This window comes from Podarcis erhardii (genome assembly GCF_964252035.2).
Source record: "Podarcis erhardii genome assembly, chromosome: 5".
Taxonomy (NCBI): domain Eukaryota; kingdom Metazoa; phylum Chordata; class Lepidosauria; order Squamata; family Lacertidae; genus Podarcis; species Podarcis erhardii.
In genome coordinates this window covers 57,247,216-57,274,289 of record NC_138509.1, presented here as the reverse complement: position 1 = coordinate 57,274,289, position 27,074 = coordinate 57,247,216, and the positions used below count along the sequence as shown (strand labels likewise).

General features: G+C 47.4%; 1 protein-coding gene across 1 annotated transcript; it reads left to right on the top strand.

The window, feature by feature from the left end:
- Nucleotides 1-945: 945 nt before the first annotated feature.
- Nucleotides 946-26,797, top strand: PDZD7 (PDZ domain containing 7). The gene is made up of 15 exons (XM_081863962.1): nucleotides 946-1,425; nucleotides 3,265-3,405; nucleotides 5,484-5,658; nucleotides 7,896-8,072; nucleotides 10,133-10,280; nucleotides 11,316-11,376; nucleotides 12,594-13,064; nucleotides 13,956-14,141; nucleotides 16,279-16,436; nucleotides 18,469-18,560; nucleotides 18,802-18,893; nucleotides 19,987-20,058; nucleotides 21,017-21,610; nucleotides 22,560-22,660; nucleotides 26,134-26,797. The coding sequence occupies exons 1-15, from the start codon at nucleotides 1,233-1,235 to the stop codon at nucleotides 26,278-26,280; spliced, it is 2,808 nt and encodes a 935-aa protein (XP_081720088.1). The 5' UTR covers nucleotides 946-1,232; the 3' UTR covers nucleotides 26,281-26,797.
- Nucleotides 26,798-27,074: the final 277 nt, after the last annotated feature.

Below are 27,074 nucleotides of genomic sequence, written 5' to 3'. Positions count from 1 at the left end.
CTCAGGGCGTGGGTGAAAGATTCTTGCATTGCAAGGGGGTGGACTAGATGATCCTTGTGGTCCCTTCTAAGTCTAGAATGATATGATTCTATTAAATTGCCAAGCCATAAACCTGGAGATACATCACTGAAATCAACAGATGTTTTTAGACTAAAAGTGCTAAAATAGAATCACACTGTGACACTGGAAGGAAAAGAATCTGATCCATTTTCTTTTCAGCTTTAATTTTTCTACATTTAGCTAGGACAGCCATAGTCAAACAATATTATTCCTGCTTTTTATTCTACATAAATTCCATGGAACACAACAGTCCCACTACAATGAAAATGTTTCAAACAATGTTTGCAACATGCTTATGTCTTACTGTAAAAATGTCTTCATCCACCATATTGCTTAGATAATAAATATGAAGTGCCTTCATGTCTGAAACTGTTGAATTAGCATTAGAAACCCCCCACACACACACACACCTAACTTCAAAGAGTGGATGCAGTGAGCACTGTGTGAAAGGTAGTAATATTTTTGTAAAAATTCTGCCAGCCACAAATTTCATTTTTTTAAATTTCATTTTCTCAACCTTGTGAGTGCAAAAATATTGTTATGACTGTCCTCAAAAGTTCAGGTACTAGAGGGACTGACTGAGGGTATGCTCCCTTGTCAAGGAGACTTCTGGAGTGCCATAAAACATGTTCTTGTTGCACCACAAACTCAAAAGAAATCCATGCAGCCATCCTAAACTTATTTACATAGAAATAAGTCCTGTTTAATTCAATGGGAATTGCTTCCAGTTAAATGTGCATAGGGCTTAAATTTGACTAAAGGCTTTAGGGTAAAAAAATGATAGTATTACTACTACTACCATCACTACTACTATTATTACAGAATACATGTCTGGAAGACAGAGAAAGAGCATGAATCTAAACCCATGAGAGGCAAGATGTTTTCATTGGATCCTGCATTTTAAAAATAGGTGAATTTTCCTAAGGACAATCCTCAGTGGTAACATCACCATCGACAACAACAAAATGAGTCTACGAGAGGTAATACTATGATTGATGGAAACATGTCCAGCAACGGTTTCCGCTGGTGGGAAGCAACCTAAGGGGCCAAAATGTAACAAACTCGCCCAACTTTCCTGAAGGAATCAGGCCCAAGCGCAGTGTGCTTCTCCAACCCATCAAGAGACCCGACAGCGAGAGTCCTTCTGTGCATAACCAGCACCCTGTCCTGCCATGGCATACACTCCTGATTCATTCCAGAGCGAAATCATTTACCCGACTCACTCCCGGGGCTCCAGCAGTGACATCAGCACTGCCAATCGCCTCCTGCTGAGCAGGCAGAACCGGCTCCTGAATGGGAACCTTCGGGACTACCGCACCTCGTCCCCCATGGGAAGAGTTATCCTCATCAATACACCCCTTGAAGGTACCGTTGGGGATGAAGGTGGGAGGTGGTAGTGTGCAAGGGACGTGATTTCTACCTACATAGCCAAGCCAGATCCTGGCTGGATGGAGAGAGTTGGTATCATCCTTTTGCAAAGGAGTAGAGCCATAGCCAAATGGTGCTGTTTGTTCCTTTCCTTGCAAGATCAGTTGCAGATTTATGAGGAAGTTGCTGTGACCCAAGAGAGCCAATTAGCGCGCACACCTCATTGCCCTGCAATTTTATATACATTCCAGTATTAGTAAATAAGCCAATTATGTGATTAGGAAGTATCACTGTAATTAGAAACATGCATTTGTAATATGCATAATTCCAGGAAGTAAATGTTACCTCATGTTATATAGGATGGGTTGTTTTCGGCAATTATTTGGTGCAAAGAAATGAGGTGTTAGGGGCAGAGATAAGAGGACATGGAGCAATGGCAGAACTTGGGGTCTCAAAATTCAGCACCCCATACCTCTTGCCTTCCATACTACATTATAGTTGCAGTGGCCCCTATGGCACACCAAGGCTCCGCACCCAGTGCAACTGAACCAGGCGTTCTCCCCTAAATTAGCCTCTACATTGAGGGAGAGAGATAAAATTGATTCAGGCAGCCTCCCACAATGCTGAGCCGCAGCAAAACGGGACTTTCTACTATGCTGCCACTTTCTGATTGAGGACCAAAGAAGACACGGTATGAGAAGTCCATGAGCAGAACTGTGGATCCTTTTTAAACAGGGTGCATTTTAAACAGGCTCGAGCAGAGAGGGTGAGATACAGCTGGGTATACCTGTTCCAGGCCTCAGAGGGCTAAGCCAGCCAAATGAGGAGTGCCACCAGGCCTGCCAGACTTACACTGTTCAGGGTCTATAACTTTATTCTAACAAGACTCCTCCATCAGGCCTCAGACAAGTTCTGCATGGGCCTGATTTTAGTTGTGAATTGCAACCATAGGGATCATAGGGTGAGGAAGAGCTAATTTGGATCAGGGCCATGATGGAGATAGAGCTTAACACTTTCTCTGGGGCTGCCCTCCCCCATTCTTCTATTTGCCCCAGGTAGCAAAACATATAGGTGTCATATAGAACATTTTACAGGCTCCTTGATATATAGCGGTCAAAATCTAGAGATTTAGAGGAGAAAAGGCTCCTGCCACCCCAACCCCAACCCCCTCCAATAGACTGATCTGTCTCCTCATTTGACCTTGCCCTGAACAAAGCCACTCCCACAGCTCCTATTAACATGTTGCAGGCATTTTATTACGGTCAATAGCCAGTGTCAAGATAAAAACACCAATTACAAAATTGAAAAGCTGAGAGCAAAATAAAATAGTATAAAATCACATCCACATAAAAAAGCAGTTCTAGTTGGGACTCTTCTGGAGCTGGCCATGTTCCCAGGGTGTGAAGGCATTTACAATATTGCTGCCAGATAGGAGAACAGGAGGGGGAGATGCTTGTTGCAGTTCTAGGTTTGTGTTGTGTGTATTGTAATCATTTATATTAGACAGGACATCCATGTGTGCATTGACAGAGGAGACATACTTTGACAAACGCCCATGTCTCCCTAGGAAGTAAACTGTCAGGGATTTCATGGCATGCCCTCCAGCCTGCCCAGATGACATTTCTGGGTCTGGTGGACCCACAATGATGGGGAAGGGAGGCTAAAATGCAGAGTGTAGGGAGGTGTGGCATATTTCTCTTGCAATTCTTTCTACTATCACTTTCCCAGTGTTAGGGTAGAGGATCATGAGTAGCTCCTTTTGCTGGTCATTCCAGCGCAGTGAGTGTCCTTAGTGGTGTCATTTCATAATTATATCATGCTGTATCCCCATGACAGCTAACAGTGATGAGAGTGATGCCATCAATGCCATTACGGTGGAAAAAAGCACAGATGGGAAGCTGGGCTTCAGTGTGCGCGGAGGCTCGGAGCATGGCCTGGGTATCTTCGTCAGCAAGGTGGAGGAGGGCAGCAGTGCAGGTAAGCAAAATCTCTCCAATCCTCCCAGCCTTAAAAAGAGACAACAAGCTGCTCGGATGTTCTATCCATAAAATCAGAACTTCATTCTAGTCCCTGCAACACTGGCAAAATCACCTAGACTTAAATCTTTGCCAGCAAGTGGTCTTCCAGTGCTGACCAGTTCTTCTCCAGGACCTAACCCATGTCTGGAGGTTGCAGCAAAACCCAAGCAAAGTAATTTATTTGAGACAATGTTTATGTGTCACGTTGCTAAGTAGTTCTGGAAGCACATCAGTATAGAATTCCATGACATCGCAAAATGTCAGATTCTCCAAGAGCCATGCATACAGGTCTTTAGAGCTCCAGTGAAGAATAAGTCTTTTAATCAGAGAGAGAAAATATGCTATCAAGGCTATTATTATTATTATTTATTACATTTATTACATTTTTAGCCCACCTTTTCCCCAAGGAATTCAATGTGGTATACATGGTCCTCTCCCTCCTCTGAGGCAAAAGGGCCAAAGAAGGAAATTATAAAGTAAAAGCCTGCTGTTGTTATTTATATAAACTGGGAATATAAAGGAAGGGGATAAGAGAGATAAGCTTTTACAGGAGGAAGAAGCAAATGTCTAAGGACCAAGGAGGAGAGATGAAAGAAACTTGTAGTTGTGGGAGAGGGGCAGAAATTAGGTAGAAGTTGAGTGTGAAAGGAGAGTGGGAGAAGAAATTACAGAAGATGGGTAAAAATACTTTTAGGGTCATGTGGGAATGGGGAGGGGAAAATATTTTTAAAAGATTTTTTCACTTGGAGCCCCTGAATCAGCAAATCCTGCCTGAAATGAGGAGGCCCTCACAATATCTCCAAAGCAAATTATGTACTTAGCCTGAGGAAAACTGACCCATTGAACTCCTTGCCACAAGAACAATGCTGTGGCAGACTTTAACCATTTCCAAAGATGGATTAGATATACCGTATTTTTTGCACCATAACACTCACTTTTTTCCTCCTAGAAAGTAAGGGGAAATGTCTGTGCGTGTTATGGAGGGAATGCCTACGGGGGGGGGGGATCTGCTGCAGTTGTGAGCAGAGGATCCATGGTTCCCCTTCCTTCCCTCCTCCGTGGCTCGCTTTGAAACAGCAAAGTGGGAGAAGAGCCGCTGAGTGGGGAGGAGAGAGGGACAGAGAGCCTGCTTCTTTAAAGGAGTAAAGCGGGAGAGGAGAGGAGCTGCTTACACGAGTGTAAGCGGCTCCTGTCCGGTTGGTTCCTTTAAAGCAAGCAGGCTCTCTGTCCCTCTCTCCTCCCCACTCAGCTTGCTACATAGCAGCAAAGTTTTTCAGCTCGCTAAGCCGGGGATGAGCGGGGAGGAGGAAGAAAAGCAGAGCCTGCTTGCTTTAAAGGAGCAAAGTGGGAGAGGAGAGGAGCCTTCTCCCCTTATACCCCTCTTCTTCATTATTAGCAGCATCCTTCTCCACCCACCCCACGTGTGCTTCTTCTCCCCTTAAACCCCTCTCCTGCATTATTAGTAGCATCCTTCTCCACCCACCCCACGCGTGCTCCTTGTCCCTTGAGTGCTTTTCCTTCCCTCCCCACTTAAAATGTGGTTACAAAGCACGGATCCACATGGATCCTCAGGATTTTTGCATTGGGCTACTCCAAACTCACTGTCAGATCACATGTCTGTGGCCACAGCATGAACCACAAAAATCATACATCCACTCTTTCGTTTAGAATTTTTTTTTTCTTGTTTTCCTCCTCTAAAAACTTCGTGCGTGTTATGGTCAGGTGCGTCTTATAGAGCGAAAAATACGGTAAGTGGGAAACAATGTCAGTAAATGCCAGCTGTTTTTTCCAAACTCTGCTTCCTGAACCACCATTTTGTGACTGAGGTAGACCTCAGTAGTTTTCAGCTGTTTCAACTGGGAGTAGAAAGTTTTAGAAACCCTGCCTTACTCTAAAATGTGTGTGCTATATACTTTTATATTTTGCCATTTTAGTAATACTGTAAAAAAAAATAATTTTTTTTTAAAGAAAACCAGGAAAGAGAAACCCTCTCTAATCCTTAGCCCAAGTTGAGTTACCTGTATTTAATACCAACAGAACAGGCTGGGCTGTGTGTTGGAGATAAAATCACAGAGGTTAATAGTGTGAGCTTGGAGAACATTACAATGGGAAGCGCAGTCAAAGTCCTGACGGGGAACAACCGGTTGCGGATGGTCGTGAGACGCATGGGCAAAGTGCCAGGGATAAAGTTCTCCAAAGAAAAGACCACATGGTAAGCGGAACTGCCTGCTATGGTGACACCCTATTGTCAGCAGGCCCTTGGGTAACCAAAAATCACAATGTGTTGTTTGTAAGGGCCGAGGCAAGTGTGCTGGGCTCAGCGGAGCAGAGAAGGTGCGATCGGGTTTCGTGAGAAGCAAGGAGATGCTATCGGGATGAACTCTGACCAGGGTGCAGGAGAGGGACGGGTCAAGGTGACCTGGGGTTACTGGGCTAAATGCTCCCCTCTGACTTAGGGCGCTTCCAGACTACTGCTGTTTCCAGGTGGGGTTCAATCACATACAGTTGCACTGCTTGGGTTGTGTTTACACCATACCTTTTAAAGCACGTTCAAAGCACGCCACCACCTTCACCAAAGAATCCTGGGAACTGTGGCCTACCCCTCACAGAGCTAGCATTCCCAGCACCCTTAGCAAACTACAGCTCTCAGAATTCTTGCAGGGAGGGCAAGGTGCTCTGAATGCGTTTTAAACGTGTGTTGTGTAGCCAGCTGTAGTTGACTAGGATGTCATGCAATGATCCCTCAAAACAGGGTTGCCATATTTTAAAAGTATAATTCATGACATCCGCAAACTTTTTTTTAGGAAGCCCCCAAAATTGTAGAGCTTTTTAAGGAAACCACCAAACTAATTTGGGGGGAAATAGTGATTTTAAGCTTTTGGAGCTGTTTCCGCTGCTTTTTCCATCACATTGCCATACATCTGGGTTTTGCCTGACATTTTGCAGATTCGGTAAAATCCCCCCGCCCCCCGGACGCCTTTTTTACACCTGAAAACCAGGACGTGTCAGGAATTTTCCTCACATATGGCAAGCTTACCTCAAAAGATCAGAGTTTTTGTATTAAGGAAAGTAACAGGGAAATGCACTGGAAAATGTGGGCTAACTCCTGCTTTTAGGTGACATCGCCAAAGCTCCCTGTAGGCAAATTGGGATGAATAAACAGGCCATTAAAACACATGGGGAAACGAGGCTGGACATGGGCTTTGTGCATAATATGTAGATAGGAAATGAACAGTGATGAGCAGAGGGCTGGGAAATCATCTGCTAATGTGAAAGAGGGAAACAGAAGAGGATCAAGGGGGCATGCATGGGACTCTGTAAGCAGCAGGGCTGGATTAAAGCCTTTAGAGCCCCTAAGCACTGAAAAGATTTTGGTGCCCCTTATGCAATTCAAAATCAAACAATGCTAAACTGTAAAACGGCATGTTATTTCTGGAAATGACACAAGACATGTTGAAATTAAAATAGCTTCTTTCAAAGTTTTCTGATTGCAAAACTCTGGATAAATTCATCAAAACTGACTTGATGAAGCACATTCGCTTCCATAAGCAGTAGGGAAAGGGAATCAATACCTATTTTTCTCTCTCTCTTTTATTCATTTCAGATGAGGAAAAAGCATTATTCACAGCATTCATAACCCGTACAGTTGGTAGTACATATTGTATTCCGTCTTTCATTACTGTGAAAGATCCACGACTGAATTTCATGTTTTTTGTTTCATTAAACTTTGTGACATATAACACTAGAAAAATAGCACTGGATATAAGTTTCCTAAAATACAATACATCATCCCCAGATCCAGCATGGAGAGGTTCTCTTCTGAAACCAGAAATGACCAGGCTCAAGCCCTGTTAAAAGCATGTTCTGGAGACATGTTTTGGTGTCTTGGGTGTCAGCCCTAATAAGCCCTGATTCAAATAAAGTTTTGTTTCAGAGGTGGCCATATGCTAGTGTGGCTGGAGCCATCACACATTGCTTTCATTCTCTTTCTGTCTCACACATGGACACATTAATTCTCATTCTCTCTCTCTCTCTCTCTCTCTCTCTCTCTTTCTCGCCCTTCCTTCCTCAGCCCCACTCCCCCACATGGCAATTATCCCTAAGAGGGAAAAGCTCCCATTTGCATCCATGGAAGCTTTCCTCTAAGCCTAATTGCCAAATAGGGAGAGCCATTTTTCTCAGGGTGATAGCTGGGGTAGGTGGAAGAAGAGCGAACCCTCCCTGTGTACAAAAAAATAAATAAATCATCCTGTTCTTTGGGTGTATTCCTAAGTCTCAGTTACGGTTGTTCAACATCCAGATTGCAATTCTGGTTACGTTCTGCCCGCCACCTATGGGCTTATTGATTTTCCAAGTTCCATTCAAAAATATTTCAGCTGATCATGGGGAAAGGCCTGTGTAGAACTCCCAGAGTCCAGAATACTGGGTGAATTCTTTATCTCGCAACAGGGTTGATGTGGTGAACAAGCGCCTGATTGTGGAGAGGAGTGGCTCAACTCCATCAGACACGAGCTCTGAGATTGGGAGGCGGAGGATCATTCACCTGTATACCACCTCTGATGACTACTGCTTGGGTTTCAACATCCGTGGGGGGAAAGAGTATGGCCTTGGTATCTACGTCTCCAAGTAAGTCTTGAGGCTTGTCCACACTTCCACTTGAAAGCATGAGTCTGAGCAGTTTTCTGCTCACCCCACTCAGTTCTCAGGGAAAACCCACTCTTTAGTGCCCAGTCAGAGCAAACATCAACCCAGAGAAAAATCCTGAATTGCCTTTGTTCTGATTGAGCACTAAAGAGCTGTTTCACACTGGAGCTTGCCACTTTTAACTGTTTTGGAATCTTGGTACCACCTTGGCTGAGTACCCACCATATATTTAAAGCACGTTGCTTCCCCCAAAGAATCCTGAGAACTGTAATTTATTCCTAACTGAGCTACAACTCCCAGTACCCTGAACAATCTACAATGTCCAGGATTCTTTGGAAGAAGACATGTGCTTTAAATGTATGGTTTGTATGCAGCCTAAGATTAGGTTTACTATCCCTGCATAATACTTAATAGAAACCATTTCTATTAAGAAGCTCCAGCCATAATGATACGATATGTACTGTATTTGTAGAAATACAGTAGTACATTGTAGAACTTGTTTTGGTTGCTATCCTTGCTCACTTTGCAAGCAGCAGAATAAACTGCCAGAGCTAGCTTGAACCTCAATTATGCACGTTTATGGTTTATGGTGTAAATCTTATTGAACTTAATGGATCTGTTTAATAGGTGCTCTTTAACAGCCTTGATCCACATTTTAAATGTAAAATTGGGTTAGGTATATCATGAGAAAAAGGTAGATTTCCCCCCACTCTTTTGGTACAGGGCTGTGAGTGTAATGGTTATTCAATCTTATTTGAATTTGATACCAAATATAGATCCTTCTTTCAGGTTAATTAATCTAGAGTAAAATGGCCATATCTTATGTCTGTAGTATTATCTTGTGTCTATGTAGCATTTGTATGCGACTGTAGCAGCCCTCTTGCCTCTTGTATTTAGACTTTTTCAATCAAGTTTGTTCAGTCCCAAATGCATGCAGCCTCAGAGAAGCCACAGCTGATGTCACCTTCTGTAGCATGACCACATCATTAGATTTGATCCATGGCTTTCTATGATCTGGGGACAAATAATCTTCAGCTCTGAATACATTTACGGGGCCTATGCCAATCTTCCACAATTAGTTTAAAAGCTGGGTCATTTCAATAATTTACTGAGCCATTGGTGAATTTATTAGAAGGAGTCACTCACATCCTGGCTGTTACCTCCAATCTAATCCCCGGATTTGCAAATCTTTCCCCAGACAAATTCCATCCCCAGAATGTCCCCAGATTTGCAAATTTGTCCCCAGGAAACGTGGCAGCCTCAGCAGCCCGGAGCCAGCCTGTTAGCAGGCAGGTGGCCGTTGCACAGGAGCGGCGCAAGGCGCGCGATTTCTCTGCCGGGCAAGGTGCAAAGCCCTTCTTTCGTGAAGCCTAAATGTGCAGACTTTTTTAAAAAACTGGGCAATGGTGCATCGCACACCCATGACTCCCCCGATCTCCCGCCCCCTTCCCCTTTTGTTTTGACAGATCGGGGGAGGCTGGGCAGCCATTGCCCAGTTTTTTAAAAACTCTGCGCATTTATGTTTCTCAGGGTGAGAAAGAAGGGCTTTGCACCTTTATACAATATGCATGTGTGCTTGGGCCCAGGGTCTTTTGCCTCACCATCCCCACTACTGACTCCCTGTTGCTAAATCAGCTTCCCAAAAAAAAAAAGTATCCCCGGATTCATTGAAAAAAATCTGGTAACCATAATCTAAAGAGAAGGTAAAAAAGGCTCTTCTGTTTTCAGAGTCCATTCTTAACACCTCATTCTCCTTTGAGAGCCATGAGGGAAAGTGCCTTAGAGGGACATGCCTTCCAGTTGTGCTAGGAGGAACCAGAGCTGTTACCACCCTTATTGTCATAGAATCCTGGGACTGGAGAGCTGGAAAGACCCAAAGGGTCATTAGGCCCAACCCTCTGACAGCTTCCCCTCTCTGTTGGCCAAGAACACGTTCTAGTTCCCCTTGTCCTGTTCACTTGACTTGGAATGCCTTGTATACCTGCCCAAAGCCTCACTGTTCCCATTCAAGAATAATCATCCTAATGTTGTATCGTTCCCAGAGTGGATCCCGGCGGGCTTGCTGAGCTTCATGGGGTCAAGGTCGGCGACCAAGTCCTTGCAGCCAACGGAGTCAAGTTTGATGACATCAGCCATAGCAAGGCAGTGGAAGTGCTAAAGGGGCAGACCCACATCATGCTGACCATCAAGGTGAGGCCTGTACCTTGCCAAGTGCTGGGCCAAGATTGGGATAGGAAGGGGTGCTACTCTATGGGAGGATGACCCAGTGGTCCCATTACTGTGGGAGGTTAGGGCCATGAGACGAGGCACCAATATCCTGATTGCTGGATGCTGTCAGAGTTCTCACCAGCTCCCATAGTCAGCTTCCTACAGGTGTAATCTCTTTCTCTACCTAGCCAGACATAGGATACATCCTTTCTATGGCTTAGCAGAGAGCATGGCACCCTGGCCTAGGAAAATGGCACTTTATAAATAAGCAGGCTACAAAGGGCCAGGGAGCAAAGACTACTATTTTGATAAAGGGCTGATCCACACTTTTGCTTGACCCTTATTTTTGATCATATCGTGTACCCATTAATTCCCCAGGGTTTGAGAGCTTTTCTCGTTGTTCTGCAGCTGTCCCTAGCAAAAATCTGATCTTACCCACTGAACTGAAGCTCAGTTAAGCAAAATCTCTCTTTGGATTTTCCACACATCTAATGAGATCTGATTCAATGGGCAAGATTTTTACAAGACATGGCTACAAAACAAAGAAGAAAGCTCTTGAATCAGGGCGAATTAACTGGTATAAAATACAATCAAAATACCGGTCAAGTGGAAAGAAAGTAAAAAATACGGGTGAAGCGAAAGTGTTGATGAGCCCTTAGGAAGTGGTAGCTGCTAGAGGTGGAAAGCAGAAGCCCTCCATTTCTGCTAAAAGTGTCCCAAAAAAGAGACCATGCCCTCTAAGAAGCTGCTTGCCAAAGCAGCAGCACTGAATTCTCTTTCTTGCTGCCTTCTGTGATGCCCAGCAACTCCCTCCCCAAGACGCTGTGGGACCCAGACTCTTGAGACTTAGCAGATTCAGTTTCAGCTGGGAAGGGACCTGGCAGTGGGGGATGCATTATTTATCAAAGTGTCTCTCCGCCTGGGATCGGGTTAGCCTCTGAAGACACCGCTCAGTGCTGGGCAGGCAGCAAATGATCCCATGACGTGTTGTGTCTCTCTTCTGTGCTTTCCATCTAGGAGACGGGGAGGTTCCCTGCATACAAGGAAATGGTGGCTGAGTATTGCTGGCTCAACAGATGTAAGACACAAATGCAATTTTCTGTCTACATTAATATGCTGGATGTTGCTTTGCTAAGGATGAGTAAGGAGTGCCAGGGCATCCTGCAAGCAAATTGCTTTCCCTCCTTGCATTTCAGAAAACAACCCTCCTTCCTCCCTCACCCTTGTGTTTGGGCTGTTTGCAAAGAATGCAGTGTCATCAAAAGACAAAACATGCAGAAAGAATAGCCCAGGAGTGGGTGCTGTGTTGCACAGACCATTGTTGATGGAGCTCAAATTCTCTCCTCCCAGTTGGCATTTTCACCCTTAAGGACATGCTTGTAAAAGCATAGATCTATGAGTCTGTTGCACGAAGAAAGAAAACAGCAGTTCAGAGGAGCATAGGAAGCTGCCTAATAGTGAGTCAGGACATTGGTACAGTGGTACCTTGGTTCTCAAACTTGATCCATTCCAGAAGTCCGTTCCAAAACTAAAGCGTTCCAAAACCAAGGTGTGCTTTCCCATAAAGTAATGCAAAATGGATTAATCCATTCCAGACTTTTAAAAACAACTCCTAAAACAGCAGTTTAACATGAATTTTACTGTCTAATGAGACCACTGATCCATAAAATGAAAGCAATAAACAATGTACTGCAGTCACACAATCGATCAATCAGTAGCTGAACTGGGTTCCACACAGTCACAAAAACAAAAAAGAGCCACAAAAACAAAAACGCAAAATAAATAGCAAAAATAGACAGACCTCAGCGTAACACTCAAAACGGAAGTGTGGCACTCCAAACGGAGCATGTTTGGCTTTCGAAAACAGTTCACAAACCAGAACACTTACTGCCGGGTTTGCAGTGTTTGGGCTCCAAGTTGTTTGAGTACCAAGGCATTTGAGAACCAAGGTACCACTGTACATCTAACTCAGTATCAGGTGGGTATCCATGGCACACTCATAATCTCATTCCACACAGCAATAATAATAGCAGTGCTTGAACTATCTGGCACAACAATTGGGGTTGTTGTTTTTCCCCAGATACAAAGTTGTAGCACATTCCTTGCTGTGGAAATGCAATATTCCCACAACAAAAGCAATGTAAGTCATTTGGCCTGTGTGCAATAATGGGTAGCTTCTGTGCATTTATTATACTAACATGGATTGTCAAAACAAGAAAGACTCCTATAATGCTCATTTCTCTCTCTCTCTCTCTCTCTCTCTCTCTCTCTCTGTCTCTCTCTTGCTCCACACAGTGACCAATGGCCAGTTGCAGGAGCTGTCCCAGACCTCGGAATCCAGCTCCTCTGCATCATCCTACTCCTCAGGGACCCCCTTCAGCTCCATGAATGGCCTGTTCATGGCCCCGATCCCCAGCTCAGCAGCACAAAGTTGCATGGTGGATGTTGGCATCTCTGCTGAACTGCCAGTCCAGAGACACACCTTGGAGAGAGCAGAGACCGCCATGCAGACTGATCCGCTGTCGGACGGTGCCTCCTATTCGGGGAGTCTGGTGATGGAGACCCGACGGGTTGTGGAGCCCATGAAGATCCTGAAAGACACCGCCATCCGTACCGAGAGCCTCAAAGAGTCCTTCCGCTTGAAGAAGCACCGGCCCTTTGCCAGCAGAGAGACAACAGACCCCTCCCCTAAAACTGCCCTCCTTCTGGCACTCAGCCGTCCACGACAGCCCATCAAGAGATCGCAGAGCTATCTGACCATTTATGGTAGGTGCCATGGGACCATTATTCGTACCATGGTTCATGGAAACTGCAACAGGATTCTAGGTACTCCTTCCAGTCGCCCTCCCCATGTCCCGTTTCCCCCCAGGGAGCATTCCATGCACACTGAGCATGCTCAGTCTTTATTGAGCCACTGGGGTGATAGGGGTACCTTTCTGTTTTGACTACATAAATACTGAGAGAATTGAGATTGCTGCTGCTGTTATCATCATTATCATTATAGCAATAATAGCAATAATGTAGTATAAATCAGGAGGGTTGCAGTTTCCCTCCCCGTTTCATTCTACATTAATGCAACATTATTTTGATGTCAAATATTAAATGTGGACCCAGGAAATAATTTCATGGAGGAAGAAGGAGAGAGGGATAAAGCAAAGAGAAGAGGATTGGCCAAATTCATGGAAGATAAGTCTATCAGTGGCTACTAGCCATGGTTGTGTTCTACCTCCGCTGTCAGAGACATTACACCTCTGAATATCAGCTGCTGGGAATCGCAGGTGGGCAGAGTGCTGTTGTGTTCCTGTCCAGCTTGCAGCCTATCCACAGGGATTTGATTGACCACTTCTCCAGTAGGGAGTTCTGAAAATGTACCTTATTGCTAAACAGTCCTGGTCCTTAGTATGTAGGCAGAGAGGAGAAAATCCCATGGCACATCTGAAAGATACTGGTCTGTGCATTTTGTTCCATCATGCAGAAGGTTTCTGGCCCCCTTTTAACAGGCAGAGTCAGAAAGTTACATAATCAGATACCTTTTCTTCTCCTTCTTAAAATGGTACCCACAATACACTGTCAATGGGGCTGGAGTGGGGAAGGATCAGATTTTGGGTTATCCCACGGCTGTGATCTTCAGGTATGACTTTTGGATTCTTGCCCCAGAGGAGAAACGCCAGAGGAAGAAAGAGAAGCCGGTCTCCCCGGAGAAGAAGGCCACGCTCCAGCGCTCCAAAACCCTCATGAACCTGTTCTTTAAAAGCACCCGGACAGGGAAGCCAAGCTCGGCAGCTGGGTCACCAGAGACACAGAGGCGGTCCAAATCGCCAGCGCGGTCTGATGGCGAGAAAGGTAACAAAAAGATGTCCTGTTTTTAGCATCCTCCAGAGAACACAGTACTCTGGTCCTGCTTGATTGTAAACTTGCGCATGGCAGCAAGATCCACTGAGATTTTTGGTGGGGAGAAGGGAACCTTTAACTACAAGGCTTTCCCCCTTTATTGGGCAGGGACAGAAGCAGGGAAATAATAGATTGTCAAGTGTGTGAGCATTTCCCCTCACAGAGTTAAAATTCCCAGTGACCCTTAACTACAATACTCAGAAAGGGCAAGAGTGTGTTTTGAATGTGCTTTAAAGCTTATAGTGTGTACACAGCCTGAATGTGATTGCCAGCCAGCAGGCAGCGGAACCAATCACCATTCCTATTTATATCAACAGCTGAGCTGGAGAATTTCTGTTCCTTTCTTGGCTGTCCATTTCTCTCCGCAAACCATGACCAAAAGAGAAGGCCCCGGAATCTGGCCTAGCCAAGATTAGGGGCCCATTTTACCAGGTGGACGTAGACTGGGCTGTTGGTTCATTTAGTAGAGCACTGAGAAACAGCATCTTCCATTCTGTGCTAAGGGCTTTTCCATTTGGCCTTTCATCCTTTCTACTGGTTGGGAGGTTCTTGCCCCAAGCAACAAGGGAGCACAATGGAAGTGCATTTGCCAAATGCAGATGCTTTGATGTGAAGCAGCTAGAGCAGGAGTCTGTCTACAGGCAGGAAGGTGGCCAGAGTCTGTCTGTGAGGCACATTAATCCTCTGGAGGTTACATTTGGCAGAACAAGTTGTCATAACCCTTGCTTCAGCATTTCATCACTAAACTGGAAGTGTCAGGAAAAGTCGAAACATGGGGAAATGTGGCACAGAGAATTGTACTGTATACTGGCCTGCCTCCCTATGTCAGGGGGGAGGAGCCTCAGGGCCAGGAGCCAGATGTGGCCCCTTCTCCAGATCTCGCTCTCTCTGGTCCTCAGAAACTCTGCTCAGGCCCTGCTCCGTGCTCTTGTCTAGTTATTTTACCTGGCTGGGCTGGGTCCTTTGAAGTGCAGTAATACATTTTGGCCACACCCACCACTGGTATGTGGGCCCTGGAAGGTGTGACCATGAGGGAATATGGTCTTCTTCAGGCATCTTTTCTGTGATTATTTGTGCTCGTGATGCTATTGGGGCAGTCATACACCCTTCTGCTTTTGCTGCTGTTTGCACTTGCAAAGGTCCAAGGCGTGCATACTGCTTTGTGCAGTCAGTGCACATTCTGTAACTCGCTGCTGAAATCCTGTAACTTTTCACACCACAAATGTTTGGAGTGGGGGGGGGGCATCATTTCACTTGTGTTGTACTAGACGCAGACGTGCCCCTCTATATGGTAAGAATGCACTAACATTGGGGAAACATCGCAGGACAACTAAGAAAGCAGAAAGATGTGTGGATGGCCCGGTATAAACCCATCACTAATGCACAATTATTCCACCATGACTGGTTGAAGAACACACACATAAAACAATCTGTAGGAGCCAGTAGGTGGTACAGACAGCATTGTCTGTCAGACTTGCACAAATTGTGGGGAAAAAAACACTTCTCCAAAAGGCAGAATGGCAGTAGTTTTCCTTTTCTCCCTTTTCATCCGACAGAGCAGAGACCAGTCCAAAATGGCCCCCGCTTCCCTCCAATTTGCCCTTCTCCACTACAGATTCCAAACTATTTGTCTTTGCTCTTTCTTCCCATCTCACCCTCTTGCCTGCAGTTAGCGTCGTACAGAAGATTGTCACCCGCACTCTGAGACGGGGTAACTGAGCAGGAAGGCATGCCGTGCCTTGGCCAACAAGCATGTAGCTTTGCGTGAGCATGCCTTTGGAAACCCGTGTGTGTGTGTGTGTGTGTTGCTATCAATTGCTACTTCTTCATGCCTTTCCTTTCTCAGCTGTGAATGTACAACACCTGAACATCCCACATCCAAATCCAGCACCCTGACCATCTTCATCTACACTGGGGTACTTGTGGGTACAGAATAACTTGCATGTGCAATGCCAGTAGTTACCCACAGACAAAAGATTTCAAGTGCATGCGTACATTTCAGGCTTGTGGTTCCAGGTGGCTAATGGCCTCATGGTTTGTTATTCCCGGATTATGTTTTTGCACTGACTTTCTGTGGTGCCCCTCCCAGAAAAAGGCCGCCTTTTCCCCTCCTTGGGCTCCTCTCCCCAGTACAATGGCACGGAGCGCAGCAAAGTCACTGAGAGCCACCTGCTGCTTATTGAAGACATGGCCAGGAAGCTGCTGATGGAGGATGAAGTAGCAGCTGTGCTGAGACACTGCACTCGGGTAAGGATGGAGGACAGCTGCCATGTGTGCCATGGTGCCTGAATGGGCCAATTTCTCCCTTGATTGTGAAATGTCTTGCAACAACTTATGAGCTATAGTTGCCTCACTCTGCCTTCAGTTACGTTTGCACCTCTCTTCTGTAAGGCTGTGCTTTAAAGCATCCCATTTGTTCTGTTGCTGACAGGCTTCCCAGAAGCAGCAGGTTGGTGACTACTGTGCCAAACAGGACGATTAACAGGATGGTCCAACATGAGGCTCTTGTGTTTTGTCTCACTCTGGCACATGGTTTGGCAGGCTTTGGTCTGCACCCATTGCATTCATTTAACTAAGAGCCTCTCATTTTGCTTTAAGTGTCATGGCTTCCCCACCAAAGAATCCTGAGATTTGTGATGTGTTGAAAATCTTCAAACAGTTCTTAGCTCCCTTAACAAACTAGAGTTCCCAGGACTTTTTTTGGGGGGGGGGGAGAGACACGACTCTTAAAGTGGAGTAAGAGTGTTTGTGGCCACAGTTGGTTTGCTTGCTTTTATTTGGAGCCTATTCTGTGCAGGTTTAGGGTGAAAATCTGGTAGGGCAAAGCAGGCATTGGCATGTCTGGCAATCCAACCTTCACTGCAGCTTTGAAGGTCTTACATACCCTCCAATGCATCAAAGGCAAAAACCGGGATGCCATCTTCCCTTTTTTTTTTTCACCAGAGGACAGCGGCCATTTTTGGTGCTTTGATCTTGCACCATTTTGTACTGCAATCCCCCCCCCCAAAAAAACCCCAGTGCTTTTTGGGCATGGGTGCCATGCAAGATGGGGGAGGTTGCTGTGCGTAATTGCGTGAGGTCACAGCACCCAAAAAGGCCAGTGTCCTCTTGTGAGAAAAAATGTGATGTCCTGGTTTTTCTGGGACACTTGTTTGCCCTCACCAGTTTGGTACCTCCCACTTCTCACCATTCCTGTTGGCCTTTGATGTGCCACTAGAGGGAGCTCTGAGCTAGCACATTGTTGAAACTCATTCCCAAGATTGCTTCTGTGAAGCCCAAGAGAGGGGGGGCACTAATCTTCGTGCAGAGAGGGACAAATGAAACTAGGGCAGGGAGAGGATTGCTTGATAGCCTGATGCAGCAGCCACCCTGAAACGGGTTTCTTTTTGCTAAGACCGCTAAGGGCAGGATTACTTATCGCTTATCAGGAATCCTATAAACTAATAAAGACTTCCACCTCCAAGCATGCAATTCAGCCCTATGCATGTTGAATTGTGTTCACGGTGGGTGGGTGTTACATTCTCGTGTGTCTAGGACTGCAACCTTGAAATGCTTTATTAAAATGTTTAAGGATAGCATTCTGATTAAAATGGCTCAGTCTGCAGATAGGTCCACTGTCTGTATTCTCTTAGACTTTCCTGTCAAGGGTCACACTCCCTTGGGAGTAATCTGTTGAGGGCCACTTACAAATGGTGGGCAGCGCTGAAACCAGCAATGGGAAGAAGCAGAGCCCAATGTGGGGTAGCTGCCCATTTTCTTGGGCTCTTTCTGTGACAGCAGCACCACACTGTATCTCTGACATGCCTTGTTCTCTGTCTCCCCTCCCAGCCTGACTCTTGTCAGAAGTCTGAACTGATTGCTTGCAGCGGGCTGGGGCCACACGTTGCCCACTTGAAGCTAGGATGAGGCATATGAGTCCAACTTTGGGTCAGGGAGGGGGAACCACCTTTGGTCTGTGGCCCAGTTTTGGCCTGCCAGGCCTCCCCATTTCCCCCAAATGAACACCTGTCTCACATCTGGATTCCAACAGAAAGCTGGATTGAAGCCATCCATTGATGCCCAGGCAGTTCAGTCCTACTTGGGAGAGAGCCTGGGAGAGAGTTCCCTACAGAAAGCAGGATTAAACTCCCCACCCATCAACTGAGCCTAGGGGAAGATGGGCTCCCTTTTGAGGGAGCTGGGCAACAAGAGTAGTAACGGGGATCAGGGGATCTGCTGCTGCTTCAAACTGAATAGCCAGGTGATCTCTGCTGATGGTTACTTTTTCCCCAACACACAGTACATCCAAGAAAGTGGGGTGGAAGATCTGGTGAGGCCACTCCTGGCGATTCTCGACCGGCCTGAAAAGTTGCTTCTCCTCAGAGATATCAGGTAGGAACAGGAAGCAATAAACTGTGGGAGGGTGAACTGCACCACTAAACTCAGAGGGTGGGGAGAGGGAGCACAGGAGGGAAGCGCACATCATCCCAGCCTTGCCCAGGGTGACCATTGCTTCCTTCTGGTGCTCTTTGGTTATTTGCCATGTTCTTCCCCCAAAACAGCTGCATTGCATGAGCAGAGAGGTGAGCCACCAGACACCCACGAGTCTTCTCTCCCACTTTTTTTTTAACAGGAGTGTGATCACTCCCACGGATCTGGGCCGTTTTGACAGTATGGTTGTGCCGGTGGAGCTCGAAGCCTATGATGCCCTGAAGAGCAGAACAGGTGGGAAAGGAACCAGCAAGGATCACAGGTGGAAGAAAGAGGGGGACACTTTCCCTCCCCCACCTACTTTTATATTGGGGGAGGGTGATGGATTGGGGGGGGGGCTTCTCAAAGCTCTCTTTCATTTTATGGATGCTAGAAGCAGTTGGTGGAAAACATTCCTATTTAAAAGGGTTGCCACGAGGAAAGGATTATTTCAGTCTATTTATTTGTCCTGAAAAGAAAGCAAATGGGGTGATTTGGGGAGAGCTCAGCTGAATCAACATTTCTTGCAAACCATCTGAATATTTATTCCAAATGACTGTTGATTTTTCTGCTCAGTTCTTCTTGGCACCAAGAGACAAAATCATGGGTGAAGCCAGGATTTATGTTGCGGGGAGGGGCAGGCTTCATGTTAGGGGGCAGAAACTTAGTTTTTTTATTGATTTACTTGATTTAGGGGGGGCAGCTGCCCCCCTGCCCTCCTTGGCTACACCCATGGGCAAAATGGATGTCGTGCCATTCATGCAACTAGCAATTGCCCCGTGCAGTGTAAGAATAGTGGCAGTGGACCCTTTGACTATCTAGGGGCCCCAGTCAGTCCCTTGGCTTGCCAGTCTGCACTGCCGGTTGTGCCTTCAACCTACCCTGAGTGCCAGCAACTGAGCCTGGAGTTGCATAAAGCAGGGAAGGGAAACATGTGGTCCTTGAAGATGGGGCTGGGCTCTAACTCCCAAGATCCCAGATCCTTGGCCACGGTGGCTGAGGCTGATGGAACATGGAGTCCAGCAATATATGGAAGGCCTCAGGTTCCCCCATCCTTAATGCAAAGAACGATGAAGTTTCTGAACATGTACATAGCACATCCTCCTTCATCACAGAGTGTGAGCTTAGCTTTGTGTATGTATATACACAATACTCTCATGGGAGTAGGGTGAATAAGCCTTCTATAGAAGAAGAAGGCCTGACTTCCGAAGCCCCGGAAGCCCCCTTTTCTCTAGAAATTAACCTCTTAGAGGAAAGTAGCCAGGAAGAAGGGCTGGCCACCATGCCACCTAAGGTCACTGTGCAAAAGAAAATGAAGCTCAATTTGTCCACCTTTCCCTCTTCACAGTGAGGTCACCTGCTCTCCGCCCAGCACAGCAAGAAACACCTCCCAAGAGACATCTCATCACCCCAGTGCCTGGTGAGTCTCCAGCCTTCATCCTTGGGGTCACACACACACCGTGCTTAAATGTAGCCCTCCCAAAATACTGTCCTTAGGAATCAATGTGGGGGGAAAGACTTTGAGTTTGAGTTTGGGAGTGAGTTATAACACAGATGGCATGAATGTGCACATTTAATTTCATTTGCAAGAGATGTTCTAGTTGCAGCGTTGGGGTTTCTACAAAATGTGGTGTGTGTTTGGCAAAGGAGGGTGTCAGGCCCAAATATCTGGCACTTCTGGTTCAGTTAACTCAGGCAGCAGGGCTGGTGAAAATCTTCTGTGAGCCTCTGCTCATAGGGAGAGAGAGTGCTCTGCAAAGAGGGGGATCATTGGACTGACGTGCTCCTTACCTAGGAACCAAGAATGGCACATAGGTATTGTGGTAACCAATGGGACGGGCCATATTTGTGATTCCTGCTAACACACACACACACACAACTCCAAAAAATCTCAGCTGAGGAAGCATAGTCGAGACAACCATTTCTTTTGTATTCAGTATGGCGACATTAACTCAAAATGTTATGTTTTGAACAAGGTTGAAGTTGGTTGCCATTTCACAAATCCTTATCCGCATGGAAGTTCCAGTGCAACCAAGGAACTGGGAAGTATTAGCCAACTTCAACCACACATTTCCAGTCCTTTCCACAAGTTAGGGACAGAGGAAGCTACCTAAAACCCAGACCATAGGTGTAGAAACAGCTTGGTATTGACTGGAAGCAGTTCTCACGGGTGTCAGGCAGGGAACATTCCTAGCCAGGGACTGAACCTGAGACCTGCATGCAGAGAAAATGCTCTCCCATGGAGCTACGGTTCCTTCCACGTTCACTTCAGGCATCCAGATACTAGACCCATCTCACCAAGTTGCTTTCCCTTTTTCTGAGGATTGCTAGGAGAGGGCTGCTCGGGTGATGGTCACATCCTGTGATTCTGGTTTCAGATTTCCGGGGCAGCTTCCTCCTGAAGCCAGTGACCAGCAAGGAGAAAGGAGGGGAGGTGGAGGAAGCAGCAGCAGCAGCGCTGAAGGATAGGATGAAAGGCCTGCAGCTCTCGTCCAGCCCTAGACGGACTCACCCCCGAGGCTATACCCCTCTTCCCGACGTGCCAGTGGATGCCTACGCCTCCCACAGCATCTCCGCCTCAACTGCTGGGGGCGGTGGGCAGCCCCACTGGTTCCTAAGCAAGCCTGCAAAAATGTCAGCGAGCCCCACGCGAGCAGCACCCCCTCGGGAAGAGGCGGGGCAACCCCAAGAGCAAGGGGACGGGCGGCCTGGCCGAGGGAGGCCTCGCACACCCAAGTCAAGCCATGGGAAAGCCACAGTCTGGGGGCCACATGGGGACGTCCAGCCTGCCAAGGACACCCTGTACTCTGCGGTCAACAGGCCCCGAAGAGGTAGGCCCCAGCTGAAGCAGCTCTTCAAGGACGCCCCGGCCGCTGACCAAGAGCACCTGCTCCAAAATGGCCCCAGTGATGTCCTGGAGGAGGAATATGAGCTGCTGACGGTCAACCTGTCCAAGAGCAAACAGTCTCTGGGTAAGTTAAAGGCACCGCTGACAGCCCTGGAAATGGAAGCAAAGGTCCCAGCCCTTCCTTCTGGGTGATTTGCGTACAGCTAAGGAAACAGCTCTCAACTCTGACTGTTACGAGGTGAGGAATCTCAGACTACCGAAAGGAATAGATCTGAGATTTCAGGCTTCAATTCATTGGAAGGTATCAAAGGGAGGGGGGTCACATATGGATAGCCCTTCCTGTCACCTCCAGCAAAGTCGATAGCAGCTACAGACTTCCTTCAGTCTGGGAGGAGCATTGCAATGGTTTGCCACCCAGGTTGCTTGTGTTCCCCTGTATTGGCTTAGATTGTACTTCCCATTTCCCTAGAACAGGAGAAGGGAGCTTGGACTCGACTCCCATCAGCCCCAGCCAGTGTGGCCAATGGGGAAGGAGGACAGGAGCTGTAGTTCAGTAACATCTGGAAGGCTGAAGGACCTCTCCTTCTCCTGCCCAAGGATGACAAGGGAAAGTTCAGAAACCTCTCTGGTTTTTCAGCAGGACTACCCTGCTTTGGAGGTAAACAAGGTGGTGAACACCCGTTTAGAATTAGGTCTCATCCACACCACACCTTTAAAGCACTATTATGCCACTTTTAACAGTCATGGAGAAGTCCAATTGCTGTGAGGAAAGAGAAACGAGTCTTTTGTTCCAGCAGCAACAACTTTTGGCTTGGTCCTGCTACCTCACAAGGCCAGGACACCAAATTGGAAGACCATGTGCTTAAGGAGTCTGCAGGCCTGTTGTTTTCCGAATTGCCAGCAAGCGAAGCATGTGCGCCACTCTCTGGCACCACCTGCTGTTCCAGGCTGTTGGCACACCTGGTGCTCCTCTTCTCCAGACAGGGAGGATGGTATTGGCAGTGGATTGTATTGGCTCAGCCACTTTTCCAACTTACTCCCGAGTGCTCACAGAGAACTACTTTGTTTTCCAGGGATCAGTATTTCCGGTGGGATAGAGTCCAAATTGCAGCCAATGGTGAAGATTGAAAAGATTTTTCCGGGGGGAGCAGCATCCCTGAGTGGAGAACTGGAGGTAAGCAGAGCAGCAAAGCAAGGCTGGCTTTCAGCGGCACCAGCTCCATACAGAGGCCAGGTACTCCCCACCCACAAACCTTGTTTCTCTACTTAGCAGCTGAGTATTACGATCTGCCATGGCCCACAGCAAAGCACTACTCAGTCTGGTCTGGGCCAGCCTATCTCAACCTTGGGTCCCCAGCTGTTATTGGACTACAACTCCCACCATCCCAAGCTAGCAGGAACAGTGGCCAGGGATGGTGGAAGTTGTAGTCCAACATCTGGGGGCTCAAGGTGGAGAAAGTCTGGTCCAGGAAGCCAATGTAGTGTGTGCTCTCCATGTTACAGGACTATAACTCCCATCAGCCCAAGTCACCATGGCTCAATGGTTAGGGATGGTGTGAGGGCAACAGAATCTGGAGCGCAGCACATGGGTTGTCCCTAGTGTAGCTGATCTTTGCATAGCCATTATATATTTCTTCTCAGCTTGTCCACAGCAACATACACAGCTTCTGCAGCATGCAGCAAACAACACTTACTCTGTGCACTTTCAATAGGATTTGTGCAGTTGCTTCAGCAGCTCTGTTGGGAGCCAGTATTTGCACACCCAGCTCCTCCCCCCCCCACATAACCCACCAGCAGAGGAGGACAGCACCCTCCCTCCTATCCCCCATACTAGCAGGGAAGCAACTTGGCCAAGGTCACCCAGGGGAGTCTGTCATAGAGCAGGCAGCAATCTCTCTCCTTTCCTAATCCCTATACTCTCGCTTTGCTGTCTCTACAGTCTGTTCTTCCTCTCTCCTCCTCCCATCAAAGCAGCCTGTCCCTCTACACCACTGTTCATGCAGCCTTAATCCTATGCAAGCTTACTCAAAAGTAACTCCTCCCGAGTGCAAGGGAGCTTAATCCCCAAAGATGAACAGGACTGTAGCTTCTGTGTGGAATTGCGACACATAGAACCTACTAAATTTATTCCTCTGTTCCTATTGCTATGAATTAATAAATTGCTTTCAATGCAAGCACACTTTTACTGTACAACTGAAAAAGACTGCATGGAGGAATCTATTGCAGCTTGTAGGATCTTGATGAAACCATTGTAATCTAAAAATCATGGTGCATAAGTGGGACTAATTTGGAAGAAATAAAAAAAGAGAGACAGAGAGATTTCAGCCAGTCAAATCCATATACAGGAAGGTAATATAACAATCCTTCAAGTGTGCCATATCATATCCCTTTGCCAGGGAGGGAGACCTTAATCAGCAAAGCCTGGATCTATTTATTCATTAATCAATGACGTTTTTATCCCACTTTTTTGTCCCAGTATGAGGACACACTGGGTTATGCTAGCAAAACAGGATTTTCCCATAATCCACAACTAGGGTTCAAGGCATCTCTACAAAACAGACCCACCTTATTCCAGAGTATTTATGTCTGAGAGTCCATCACCACAGGACTGGGATGGGATCACCAGATCACAAGCAGGGGAATCCCAAGTGAGCCACACTGATCCCTGTGTTTGCGAAAGAGTGATCAAAGCTTTCTAAGGAGCCACCAAGCCACATTGAGCAAGCCAGTCTCCTGGCTCCCAAACAGAAGAGCGTGCCATGGTGGCCATACCAGGAACCTGACCCCCACCCCACCCACTTACATTGCCCCTTCCATGGCAAAGGGGTTGCGCCTCCCATCTGACATCCCCACAGCCCTACCTCCCTGCGCGGTTTCACCCTTTTAAGACATCCGCCCCCTCCCCACCAAGTAAACGCTCATTGTGCTTTGTCCTATAATGAGGCCAAGGGCCCCAGCGGCGGGCATACACACCCCATTGTGCCATTCAGGGTTCCCCACGGTTCAGGGCGCTGTGCGGCATTTCACAAGGCCTGCGTAATGAGGCCAGGCGCTGACAAAGAACCATTGTGGGCCTTGGCCCTCCCGCCCGCCCACCAGGCAACTTTTCATCTGTCCCCGGGAGCAGCTGTAATTAGATTTCCCCCTCAGTGGCCTCTTCACTGAGGGGACGGCAGGCCCAGATTGCCAGGTGGCTCTGGAGGGGGGGAGGCCTAATGGTCCCCCAGGTTGCTGTGGCGGGGAGAAACAGTCAATGGCTGGCTAGAGGCACAGGTGACACTCCTCTGCGATATTTATGGAGGGCTGCTGGTGGTGGAGGAGGGTGTTGACCTAAGGCTTGCCAGTTTCTTCAAAGCTCCCTTCTCTGCGGCCAGACCACCTCCCTGCCAAGCCCACAGACAGGAGTCTCTCTCTCTCCCCAGCTTAGCTTTTGCATTACTGCTATACACAGGGATCCAGCTATTCTGCTAATTCAGGATGCAATATCCAGCTCGGCATTGTCACTTGACACGTAACTGAACTATGGGACTCTCCCCAACAGGAGGCTGTGATGGCCACCACTTGGAATGGCTTTTAAAGACAACAGGAGGCAGTTGTGGATTCAGTGCAAGTTGCTGGGAATTGCAGAAGGGGTGTGCTCTTGCCCTTGGGTCCTCCTGGCCACTTTCCTACAGGCACCTGCCTGGCAGTTGTGAGAACAGGTTGATGGGCTAGATGGGCCTGCTCCAGCAGACTGTTCTTATGGCATTGCTGGGCATCTGCTAAGGTCCACATCTGAACAGGGGACCCGCTGCCAATCTCTGGAGGCTCCTGGACATACTGTTCCTCCTCCTTGTTGTTACTTTTCCTCCCCTCTTCAACCTCCTGAGCAGTGCAAAGAGCAAGAGCAGTCACTTCTGCACACCTTGCAATGGGCAAGGCAATGGGAGAGGCAAGTCGTTGGGCAGCAACAATTGCAGTGAGAAAGAGGTCTCGTTCAGGGGAGGGAGCTCACCGAGGGCATCATATCCAAGGAACCAGCACTGAAGAATATGTGCAGTGTTCCCCAGCCTGGTGCTCACTAGATGTTTGGGCTTACAATCCCCATCCACCAAGATGGCCAAAGGTCAGGGATGATGGAAGTTGTATTCCACAACATCTGGAGGACACCATGTTGGCTGCTCCTGTTTTAGACTGTAATATCCATCAGCCCCAGTCAGCATGCTAGCTGGGGCTGAAGGGTGTAGCCCAAAACATCTGGATGGTTAAGGAAGGCTGATATACCGAGTACCAAGGGGCACAGCAAAGATGGAGCTGCTTACACAAGTGAGACACAAGAAAGGTAGGTCAGCTGAGGGGCTTGTTCCATGCAGCATCACCATAGCTAAGACAGCTTGGTTCCCGTGTATATTTGGTGACTCTAGCTCTGAAGTGTAGCTGCACCTACCATTCTTCTGCTCTAAGAGCTCCCTGGCAGGTTTCAGACAGGAGTCTTTCCCAGCCCTACCTGAAGATGCTCAGGGTTGAACCTGAGACCTTCTGCATGGGAGGCAGATGTTCTGTCACTGAGCTGCAGTCCTTCTTCTTGAGCTACATCTCTTCCCCAATATAAAACATATAGGAATGCTGGGCCTCCCTTTCTAACTCCTTTGGGGTTTTTTTTGATAGGCGGGCCAAGAGCTGGTTGCAGTGGAAGGGGAGAGTTTGCAGAACGTGACTCACCAGCGAGCTGTGGACATCATCCGCCAGGCCTATCGCAACAAAGCCAAGGAGCCCATGGAGATTGTGGTGAAGGTGCCGAAGAGAGCCAGGTAATGGCGTGGACAAAGCGACATGTCCTGAAGAACGTGGCCAGCCCAGGCCTTCGAAGTGGCTGCAAGCCCCCATTGTCAGCAAAGGACCTGTTTATGATGGATGCCTATTGCTCAGAAAGGTAGCGGTACCACTGAAGCAAATTACTGGCTGGGTAAGAAGGGAAGCCACTTAGCAAGCAGGGGGCTTAAGGGAACATGTCGAGCTTCCCATTTCTGGAGTAGCAGCAGGGAAGCGCAGGTGCACCTATCACAGGACCAGCCTCGACAGGAATCAGGTGTTCTGTTTCCAAAATCCACCATGAAGATGCTTTCATGAGCAGCTGTAAGTGGGACAGCTGCAACCAGGACTAGTTGCTTTGCAACAAACTTCTCGCTGTAGTGAGCAGGCGTCAGAGTTGTTTTTGGCATATGGAACTTTGTACAGCTCTCATTCGAGTGGAGGTTTTCAGATAGCAGGATGTAGGGCTGGCACCTTTAAACCAGCCTGGCCACTTTTGGGACACTCGGCTAGTTCAGATTGAGCAATGAACATCCGTCTGCAAGTGAATTGTGGATTTTCTTCTCTCCTTTTGGAGAGACAACCGTCCAAGAGTCCACAAGATCATTAGTGCAGGAAACAGGGCTTAATATATTCACCCAATACTTTATTCCATTGAAACTCAAATGCTAAATCCATAGAGAAATAACAGGCAGGAGTCCCAGTAGGAGATGTATAGCAAAGCAAGCTGGTGGTCACTGTTTCCATCTAGCCTCAGAGCCGCTCTGCAATGGTCATGATGTTGCAAGCCAGCAAAA

What these genes read in the sequence shown, in the direction of transcription:
- PDZD7 (XM_081863962.1), top strand. Translation starts at nt 1,233, where the DNA reads ATGGCATACACTCCTGATTCATTCCAGAGCGAAATCATTTACCCGACT. An exon ending in GTATTGCTGGCTCAACAGAT is followed by an intron (nt 11,377 to 12,593) that starts GTAAGACACAAA and finishes TGCTCCACACAG; the next exon opens with TGACCAATGGCCAGTTGCAG. An exon ending in CAAGAGCAAACAGTCTCTGG is followed by an intron (nt 21,611 to 22,559) that starts GTAAGTTAAAGG and finishes TTTGTTTTCCAG; the next exon opens with GGATCAGTATTTCCGGTGGG.